This window comes from Ascaphus truei, chromosome 13 (assembly GCF_040206685.1).
Source record: "Ascaphus truei isolate aAscTru1 chromosome 13, aAscTru1.hap1, whole genome shotgun sequence".
Classification (NCBI taxonomy): domain Eukaryota; kingdom Metazoa; phylum Chordata; class Amphibia; order Anura; family Ascaphidae; genus Ascaphus; species Ascaphus truei.
This window is the reverse complement of record NC_134495.1, coordinates 34199891-34210940: the sequence shown is the minus strand read 5'-3', so window position 1 is coordinate 34210940 and position 11050 is coordinate 34199891. Positions and strand designations below refer to the sequence as shown.

The window sequence follows — 11050 nt, the reverse complement described above, 5'->3', positions numbered from 1 at the left end:
CGTGACACTGCGTGATTGTGACGTGGGCGTGACACTGTGCGTGACACTGTGCGTAGGCGTGACACTGTGCGTGATTGTGACGTGGGCGTGACACTGTGCGTGATTGCGACGTGGGCGTGACACTGCGTGATTGTGACGTGGGCGTGACACTGTGCGTGATTGTGACGTGGGCGTGACACTGTGCGTGATTGCGACGTGGGCGTGACACTGCGTGATTGCGGCGTGGGCGTGACACTGTGCGTGACACTGTGCGTAGGCGTGACACTGTGCGTGATTGTGACGTGGTCGTGACACTGTGCGTGATTGTGACGTGGGCGTGACACTGTGCGTGATTGTGACGTGGGCGTGACACTGTGCGTGATTGTGACGTGGGCGTGACACTGTGCGTGATTGTGACGTGTGCGTGACACTGTGCGTGATTGTGACGTGGGCGTGACACTGTGCGTGATTGCGACGTGGGCGTGACACTGTGCGTGATTGTGACGTGGGTGTGACACTGTGCGTGATTGTGACGTGGGCGTGACACTGCGTGATTGTGACGTGGGCGTGACACTGTGCGTGATTGTGACGTGGGCGTGACACTGTGCGTGATTGCGACGTGGGCGTGACACTGTGCGTGATTGCGACGTGGGCGTGACACTGTGCGTGATTGTGACGTGGGCGTGACACTGTGCGTGATTGTGACGTGGGCGTGACACTGTGCGTGATTGTGACGTGGGCGTGACACTGTGCGTGATTGTGACGTGGGCGTGACACTGTGCGTGATTGTGACGTGGGCGTGACACTGCGTGATTGTGACGTGGGCGTGACACTGTGCGTGATAGTGACGTGGGCGTGACACTGTGCGTGATTGCGACGTGGGCGTGACACTGTGCGTGATTGCGACGTGGGCGTGACACTGTGCGTGATTGCGACGTGGGCGTGACACTGTGCGTGATTGCGACGTGGGCGTGACACTGTGCGTGATTGTGACGTGGGCGTGACACTGTGCGTGATTGTGACGTGGGCGTGACACTGTGCGTGATTGTGACGTGGGCGTGACACTGTGCGTGATTGTGACGTGGGCGTGACACTCTGCGTGATTGTGACGTGGGCGTGACACTGTGCGTGATAGTGACGTGGGCGTGACACTGTGCGTGATTGTGACGTGGGCGTGACACTGTGCGTGATTGTGACGTGGGCGTGACACTGTGCGTGATTGCGACGTGGGCGTGACAGTGACACTGTGCGTGATTGCGACGTGGGCGTGACACTGTGTGTGATTGTGACGTGGGCGTGACACTGTGCGTGATTGCGACGTGCACATGACAATTTGTGTGTGATTGTGACGTGGGCGTGACACTGTGCGTGATTGCGACGTGCACATGACAATTTGTGTGTGATTGTGACGTGGGCGTGACACTGTGCGTGATTGCGACGTGCACATGACAATTTGTGTGTGATTGTGACGTGGGCGTGACACTGTGCGTGATTGTGACGTGGGCGTGACACTGTGCGTGATTGTGACGTGGGCGTGACACTGTGCGTGATTGCGACATGGGCGTGACACTGTGCGTGATTGTGACGTGGGCGTGACACTGTGCGTGATTGTGACGTGGGCGTGACACTGTGCGTGATTGTGACGTGGGCGTGACACTGTGCGTGATTGTGACGTGGGCGTGACACTGTGCGTGATTGTGACGTGGGCGTGACACTGTGCGTGATTGCGACGTGGGCGTGACACTGTGCGTGATTGCGACGTGGGCTTGACACTGCGTGATTGTGACGTGGGCGTGACACTGTGCGTGATTGTGACGTGGGCGTGACACTGCGTGATTGTGACGTGGGCGTGACACTGTGCGTGATTGTGACGTGGGCGTGACACTGTGCGTGATTGTGACGTGGTCGTGACACTGTGCGTGATTGTGACGTGGGCGTGACACTGCGTGATTGTGACGTGGGCGTGACACTGTGCGTGATTGTGACGTGGGTGTGACACTGTGCGTGATTGTGACGTGGGCGTGACACTGTGCGTGGGCGTGGCTCTGTGCGTGGGCGTGACACTGTGCGTGGGCGTGACACTGTGCGTGGGCGTGACACTGTGCGTGGGCGTGACACTGTGCGTGGGCGTGACACTGTGCGTGGGCGTGGCACTGTGCGTGGGCGTGACACTGTGCGTGGGCGTGACACTGTGCGTGGGCGTGACACTGTGCGTGGGCGTGGCACTGTGCGTGGGCGTGACACTGTGCGTGGGCGTGACACTGTGCGTGGGCGTGACACTGTGCGTGGGCGTGACACTGTGCGTGGGCGTGACACTGTGCGTGACACTGTGCGTAGGCGTGACACTGTGCGTGGGCGTGACACTGTGCGTGGGCGTGACACTGTGCGTAGGCATGACACTGTGCGTGGGCGTGACACTGTGCGTGGGCGTGACACTTTGCGTGGGCGTGACACTGTGCGTGGGCGTGACACTGTGCGTGACACTGTGCGTAGGCGTGACACTGTGCGTGGGCGTGACACTGTGCGTGACACTGTGCGTAGGCGTGACACTGTGCGTGACACTGTGCGTGGGCGTGACACTGTGCGTAGGCGTGACACTGTGCGTGATTGTGACGTGGTCGTGACACTGTGCGTGATTGTGACGTGGGCGTGACACTGATTGATTGTGACGTGGGCGTGACACTGTGCGTGATTGTGACGTGGGTGTGACACTGTGCGTGATTGTGACGTTGGCGTGACACTGTGCGTGATTGTGACGTGGGCGTGACACTGTGCGTGGGCGTGACACTGCGTGGGCGTGACACTGTGCGTGGGCGTGACACTGTGCGTGACACTGTGCGTAGGCGTGACACTGTGCGTGGGCGTGACACTGTGCGTGGGCGTGACACTGTGCGTGGGCGTGACACTGTGCGTGACACTGTGCGTGGGCGTGACACTGTGCGTGGGCGTGACACTGTGCGTGGGCGTGACACTGTGCGTGGGCGTGACACTGTGCGTGACACTGTGCGTGGGCGTGACACTGTGCGTGGGCGTGACACTGTGCGTGGGCGTGACACTGTGCGTGACACTGTGCGTAGGCGTGACACTGTGCGTGGGCGTGACACTGTGCGTGGGCGTGACACTGTGCGTGGGCGTGACACTGTGCGTGACACTGTGCGTGGGCGTGACACTGTGCGTGGGCGTGACACTGTGCGTGGGCGTGACACTGTGCGTGGGCGTGACACTGTGCGTGACACTGTGCGTAGGCGTGACACTGTGCGTGGGCGTGACACTGTGCGTGGGCGTGACACTGTGCGTGACACTGTGCGTAGGCGTGACACTGTGCGTGACACTGTGCGTGGGCGTGACACTGTGCGTAGGCGTGACACTGTGCGTGATTGTGACGTGGTCGTGACACTGTGCGTGATTGTGACGTGGGCGTGACACTGCGTGATTGTGACGTGGGCGTGACACTGTGCGTGATTGTGACGTGGGTGTGACACTGTGCGTGATTGTGACGTTGGCGTGACACTGTGCGTGGGCGTGGCTCTGTGCGTGGGCGTGGCTCTGTGCGTGGGCGTGGCTCTGTGCGTGGGCGTGGGCGTGACACTGTGCGTGGGCGTGACACTGTGCGTGGGCGTGACACTGTGCGTGGGCGTGACACTGTGCGTGGGCGTGACACTGCGTGGGCGTGACACTGTGCGTGGGCGTGACACTGTGCGTGACACTGTGCGTAGGCGTGACACTGTGCGTGGGCGTGACACTGTGCGTGGGCGTGACACTGTGCGTGGGCGTGACACTGTGCGTGACACTGTGCGTGGGCGTGACACTGTGCGTGGGCGTGACACTGTGCGTGGGCGTGACACTGTGCGTGGGCGTGACACTGTGCGTGACACTGTGCGTGGGCGTGACACTGTGCGTGGGCGTGACACTGTGCGTGGGCGTGACACTGTGCGTGACACTGTGCGTAGGCGTGACACTGTGCGTGGGCGTGACACTGTGCGTGACACTGTGCGTAGGCGTGACACTGTGCGAAGGCGTGACACTGTGCGTAGGCGTGACACTGTGCGTGGGCGTGACACTGTGCGAAGGCGTGACACTGTGCGTGGGCGTGACACTGTGCGTGGGCGTGACACTGTGCGTGACACTGTGCGTAGGCGTGACACTGTGCGTGGGCGTGACACTGTGCGTGACACTGTGCGTAGGCGTGACACTGTGCGTAGGCGTGACACTGTGCGTGACACTGTGCGTGGGCGTGACACTGTGCGTAGGCGTGACACTGTGCGTAGGCGTGACATTGTGCGTGGGCGTGACACTGTGCGTGACACTGTGCGTAGGCGTGACACTGTGCGTGACACTGTGCGTGGGCGTGACACTGTGCGTGACACTGTGCGTAGGCGTGACACTGTGCGTGACACTGTGCGTAGGCGTGACACTGTGCGTGACGCTGTCACCTCCCCAGGCCTGGGCCGTGTATAAGAACAAGTTTCGCTCGGGGGACCGGCTGGACGCGGCCGCCTGGAAGACGCGTCTCCGCTGTGCGCTAAATAAGAGCCCCGAATTCCAGGAGCTCCCCGCCAGGTCCCAGCTCGACATCTCCGAACCCTACAAAGTTTATAGGCTCGTACCCCCCGGCGAGCAAGGTGAGAGACATGGGGGGACCCCGACACTGAGCTCACTCCCCCCTCAGTGACCCCATCTCTCTCTCTCCCCCCCTCAGTGACCCCATCTCTCTCCCCCCTCAGTGACCCCCATCTCTCCCTCCCCCCTCAGTGACCCCTCATCTCTCCCTCCCCCCTCAGTGACCCCCCATCTCTCCCTCCCCCCTCAGTGACCCCCATCTCTCCCTCCCCCCTCAGTGAACCCATCTCTCTCTCTCCCCCCCCGAGTGACCCCATCTCTCTCTCTCCCCCCCTCAGTGACCCCATCTCTCTCTCCCCCCCCTCAGTGACCCCCATCTCTCCCTCCCCCCTCAGTGACCCCCATCTCTCTCTCCCCCCTCAGTGACCCCCATCTCTCCCTCCCCCCTCAGTGAACCCATCTCTCTCTCTCCCCCCCCGAGTGACCCCATCTCTCTCTCTCCCCCCCTCAGTGACCCCATCTCTCTCTCCCCCCCCTCGGTGACCCCCATCTCTCTCTCCCCCCTCAGTGACCCGCATCTCTCTCTCCCCCCTCAGTGACCCGCGTCTCTCTCTCCCCCCTCAGTGACCCGCATCTCTCTCTCCCCCCTCAGTGACCCCCATCTCTCTCTCCCCCCTCAGTGACCCCCATCTCTCTCCCACCCTCAGGGACCCCATCTCTCCCTCCCCCCTCAGTGACCCCTCATCTCTCCCTCCCCCCTCAGTGACCCCCCATCTCTCCCTCCCCCCTCAGTGACCCCCATCTCTCCCTCCCCCCTCAGTGAACCCATCTCTCTCTCTCCCCCCCCGAGTGACCCCATCTCTCTCTCTCCCCCCCTCAGTGACCCCATCTCTCTCCCCCCCCCCCTCAGTGACCCCCATCTCTCCCTCCCCCCTCAGTGACCCCCATCTCTCTCTCCCCCCTCAGTGACCCGCATCTCTCTCTCCCCCCTCAGTGACCCGCATCTCTCTCTCCCCCCTCGGTGACCCGCATCTCTCTCTCCCCCCTCGGTGACCCCCATCTCTTTCTCCCCCCTCGGTGACCCCCATCTCTCTCTCCCCCCTCAGTGACCCGCATCTCTCTCTCTCCCCCTCAGTGACCCGCGTCTCTCTCTCCCCCCTCAGTGACCCGCATCTCTCTCTCCCCTCAGTGACCCCCATCTCTCTCTCCCCCCTCAGTGACCCCCATCTCTCTCCCACCCTCAGGGACCCCATCTCTCTCTCCCCCCTCAGTGACACCCATCTCTCTCTCCACCCTCAGTGACCCCCATCTCTCTCTCCACCCTCAGTGACCCGCATCTCTCTCTCCCCCCTCAGTGACCCCCATCTCTCTCTCCCCCCTTAGTGACCCCCATCTCTCTCTCCCCCCTCAGTGACCCCCATCTCTCTCTCCCCCCTCAGTGACCCCCATCTCTCTCTCCCCCCTCAGTGACCCCCATCTCTCTCTCCCACCTCAGTGGCCCCCATCTCTCTCTCCCACCTCAGTGGCCCCCATCTCTCTCTCCCACCTCAGTGACCCCCATCTCTCTCCCCCCCTCAGTGACCCCCATCTCTCTCTCCCACCTCTCTCTCCCACCTCAGTGACCCCCATCTCTTTCCCCCCCTCAGTGACCCCCATCTCTCTCTCCCACCTCAGTGGCCCCCATCTCTCTCTCCCACCTCAGTGACCCCCATCTCTCTCTCTCCCACCCTCAGTGACCCCCATCTCTCTCTCTCCCCCCTCAGTAACCCCCATCTCTCTCAACTCCTCAGTTACCCTCATCTCTCACTCCCCCCTCAGTGACCTCCACCTCTCCTCCCCTCAGTGACCCCCATCTTTCTCCACCCCAGTGACCCTCATCCCCCCCTCAGTGACCTCCATCTCTCTCCCCCCCTCAGTGACCTCCATCTCTCTCCCCCATCAGGGACCTCCATATCTCTCCCCCCTCAGTGACCTCCATATCTCTCCCCCCTCAGGGACCTCCATATCTCTCCCCCCTCAGGGACCTCCATATCTCTCCCCCCTCATGGACCTCCATATCTCTCCCCCCTCAGGGACCTCCATATCTCTCCACCCTCAGGGACCTCCATATCTCTCCCCCCTCAGGGACCTCCATATCTCTCCCCCCTCAGGGACCTCCATCTCTCTCCCCCCTCAGGGACCTCCATCTCTCTCCCCCCTCAGGGACCTCCATATCTCTCCCCCCTCAGGGACCTCCATATCTCTCCCCCCTCAGGGACCTCCATATCTCTCCCCCCTCAGGGACCTCCATATCTCTCCCCCCCTCAGTGATCCCCATCTCTCCCTCCCCCCTCAGTGACCCCATCTCTCCCTCCCGCCCCTCAGTGACCCCATCTCTCCCTCCCCCCTCAGTGACCCCCATCTCTCTCTCCCCCCCTCAGTGACCCCATCTCTCCCACCCCCCTCAGTGACCCCCATCTCTCTCTCTCCCCCCCTCAGTGACCCCATCTCTCTCTCCCCCCTCAGTGACCCCATCTCTCTCCCCTCCTCAGTGACCCCATCTCTCCCTCCCCCCTCAGTGACCCCCATCTCTCTCTCCCCCCCTCAGTGACCCCATCTCTCCCTCCCCCTCAGTGACCCCCATCTCTCTCTCTCCCCCCTCAGTGACCCCATCTCTCTCTCCCCCCTCAGTGACCCCATCTCTCTCCCCCCCTCAGTGATCCCCATATCTCTCTCCCCCCCTCAGTGAAACCCCATCTCTGGAAGGAAGAGGAAGATTCCTGCTAGGCGGAGAGACAGCTCATCTGATGAGGGAGAGACAGACAGAGTGCAGAAGAGACCAAATCTCATTAAACTGGTAAGCATCGTAACGAGCGTGAGCACAAGTCAGAGAGAGCGCAGAGCACCAGGGAGAGCACGTGAGAGAGAGAGAGAGCGAGCAGGGTGCCTGAGAGAGCGCAGAGCCGCTGAGAGAGAGAGAGAGAGAGTATGCAGAGCACCTGAGAGAGAGAGCACAGAGTGCCTGAGAGAGAGAATGTAGAACGCCTGAGAGAGCACAGAGAGAGAGAGCGATTGCAGAGAGAGCGAGCCGGGCGCCTGAGAGAGCGCAGAGCCCCTGAGAGAGAGCGAGAACATGCAGAGCACCTGAGAGATAACAGAGCGCCTAAGAGAGAGAGAGAGCTAGCGCAGAGCGCCTGAGAGAGATTACACAGAGCGCCTGAGAGAGTGAGAGCGCAGAGTGCTTGAGAGCGAGCGCAGAGCGCCTGAGAGAACCAGCGCAGAGCGACTGAGAGCAAACGCAGAGCGCCTGAGTGAGAGCGCAGAGCGCCTGAGTGAGAGAGCGCAGAGCGCCTGAAAGCGAGTGCAGAGCGCCTGAGAGCAAGCGCAGAGCGCCTAAGAGAGCGTGAGCGCAGAGCGTCTGAGAGAGCGCAGAGCGCCTGAGAGAGCGAGAGCGCCTGAGAGAGCGAGAGCATCTGAAAGAGCGCCTGAGAGAGCGCAGAGCGCCTGCGAGAGCGCCTGCGAGAGCGCAGAGCGCCTGCGAGAGCGCAGAGCGCCTGAGAGCGAGAGAGCGCAGAGCGCCTGAGAGAGCGAGAGTGCCTGAGAGAGCGAGAGCGCCTGAGAGAGCGAGAGCGCAGAGCGCCTGAGAGAGCGCAGAGCGCCTGAGAGAGCGCAGAGCGCCTGAGAGAGCGAGAGCGCAGAGCGCCTGAGAGAGCGAGAGCGCCTGAGAGAGCGAGAGCGCCTGAGAGAGCGAGAGCGCCTGAGAGAGCGCAGAGCGCCTGAGAGTGCAGAGCGCCTGAGAGAGCGACAGAGAGAGCGCAGAGCGACAGAGAGAGTGAACGCAGAGCGCTTGAGACAGAGCGACAGAGAGAGAGCGAACGCAGAGCGCCTGAGAGAGAGCGACAGAGAGAGCGCTGTGTATGTGACCCTCTGTCTCTCTGACAGCCTCTCGCTCTGTGCCTTTAGGAGCTGTCTCACGTTGATAATATGTACGTCTCGAGTTCTGTTACCCACGGAGGATTCTGGATTGGAAGCGACACAAGCAATCCAGAGACGCACAAAGCAACACAACTCAACCCTGAGTGTGAGTAATACAACACAACCCTGAGTGCGAGTAATACAACACAACCCTGAGTGCGAGTAATACAACACAACACAACCCCTAGTGTGAATAACACAACCCAGTGTGTAAAACAACTCAACCCTGAGAGTGTCATACAACACAAAAACCCAGGTGTGTCACGCAAAACATTCAGACGTGTGTATCTATATATCTATACAATGTGCCTATGTAATAAGTGTCACCACTGGCGCAGAGGAATCTCCTGTTACATTGCACGTGCGTGTCTGTGCGCGCATGTATCTGCACGTGTCTGTGTGTACGTGCATCTGTGCGTGTGTGTACGTGCATCTGTGCGTGTGTGTACGTGCATCTGCGCGTGTCTGTGTACGTGCATCTGCGCGTGTCTGTGTGTACGTGCATCTGCGCGTGTCTGTGTGTGCGTGCATCTGCGTTTCTGTGTGTGCGTGCATCTGTGCGTGTTTGCGCGTGCGTGTGTCTGTGCGTGTTCGTACTACCCTGATATTCCCGCACCATTAGCAACAAATAATTTGTTAAATTTTTCGGCGCCGATGTTCTTGGTTTGTACTAAAAACAACAGAAATAATTATATTTCATTTACATTGGATCAACATGGCAGCAGCAAACACGCCTCACATGTATAACCCCCCTCACGTGTATAACCCCCCTCACGTGTATAACCCCCCTCACGTGTATAACCCCCCTCCACGCGTATAACCCCCCTCACATGTGTAACCCCCCTCACATGTATAACCCCCCTCACGTGTAAAAACCCCCTCACGTGTATAAACCCCCCTCACGTGTAAAACCCCCCTCACGTGTATAACCCCCCTCCACGCGTATAACCCCCCCTCACGTGTATAACCCCCCCTCACGTGTATAACACCCCTCCACGCGTATAACCCGCCGCCACGCGTATATCCCCCCGTCACGCGTATAACCCCCCGTCACGCGTATAACCCCCCGTCACGCGTATAAACCCCCCGTCACGCGTATAACCCCCCGTCACGCGTATAACCCCCCGTCACGCGTATAACCCCCCTCACGTGTACAACCCCCCTCACGTGTATAACCCCCCTCACGTGTATAACCCCCCCTCACATGTATATCGCCCCCCTCATGTCTATAACGCCCCCCCTCCCGCGTATAATTTATAAGCGTGTGTTCATGGAAGAAAGCCACCGAATTTCCAACCAACAGCGGCACGAGCGGTTCTTCAGTCGGGAGAAGGGAGTGACCGGGATTCTGCCAGCGGGAGTAAGGCACATGCTAGCCGAAGCCCACTACCCCAGCGATGATGGAAGTGACTGGTACTCGCGCTGGAGTCAGCCCCCGCGGGAGGATCAGAAGAGAGGCTGGAAGGTGGGGCCGGAGGTAAAGGAATGGAAGTCTGTTTCCCTCCCGGCTTGCGGTGTCCACACACAACATCTCCCTACACCCTGTCCCGCTGGACTACAATCATGAGCTGGGCAAAATATATCCCGCGGCAGATGTGAAACCCTGGGCTCACGTGAATGCTGTAGCAGTACCGAACAGTGACGCCCACGCTGCAATTTGACTTCGGAGACTCCCTCCTACCGGCCGAATGGAAGAAGCGTCTACTAGAAAGGCTGAGAGAGCGGGAAGACGTTTTCTCAACCCGGGAAATGGATGTGAGATATACTAAAAATGCCCAACACACTATCAGACTGAGCGATACCACCCCCTTCCGTGAGCGGTCACGGCGAATAGCCCCCAGGGACGTGGATGACATCCACAATATTCTACAACAAATTAAACGGCGCCGGTATTATAACTGAATCCCACAGTTCCTACGCCTCACCCCATCGTGGTGGTACGGAAGAAAAATGGCTGTGTGTGGACTACCGAACACTAAACCGCCGAACCATCCTCGACCAGGACACCTTACCTCGAATCGAAGAGATCCTAGGCGCATTGTCTGGCAGTCAGTGGTTCAGCGTGGTGGATCTGCGCTCTGGGTACTACCAGATCCCCATGAGCCCCGAAGATCATGAAAAGACAGCGATCATCTGCCTGCTGGATTCTACCAGTTCACCCCCGAATGCCTCAAGGTATAAGTGGAGCCACAGCGACTGGTGGAACGGATCCTTGGCGACTTGAACCCCCGAGAATGCTTAGTCTACTTAGACGACATCATAGTGTTTGGATGGACGCTGGAAGAACACGAAGAGCGCCTCTTGAAGGTTCTAGACCAATTGAAGCAGGAAGGCCTGAAGCTGTCCCTTGATAAATGCAAGTTCTGCCGATCATCGGTCACCTATGTGGGCCTATATGAAGCAGTGGTAAACTGGCCTCGCCCTGAGTGTGGTAGAACTCCGCTCCTTTTTGGGATTCTGTGGCTATTACCGGAGTTTCGGCGACGGGTACGCTTGTATCTCCAAAGCTTTGAACAATCTGTTGAAAACCTCTCCGAGGACCCCTCGCCAAAAAGCC

At 59.8% G+C, this 11050-nt stretch overlaps 1 protein-coding gene across 1 annotated transcript in view; it reads left to right on the top strand.

The window, feature by feature from the left end:
• The first annotated feature begins 2372 nt into the window (after positions 1–2372).
• IRF9 (interferon regulatory factor 9) overlaps positions 2373–11050 on the top strand; it is a 53301-nt gene continuing 44623 nt past the window's right edge. Inside the window, exons 1-5 of the mRNA XM_075567994.1 lie at positions 2373–2384; positions 4421–4601; positions 4704–4711; positions 7268–7375; positions 8482–8599. Of these exons, the coding sequence (XP_075424109.1) occupies positions 2373–2384; positions 4421–4601; positions 4704–4711; positions 7268–7375; positions 8482–8599 (427 nt within the window). The remainder of the gene's footprint in view (positions 2385–4420; positions 4602–4703; positions 4712–7267; positions 7376–8481; positions 8600–11050) is intronic.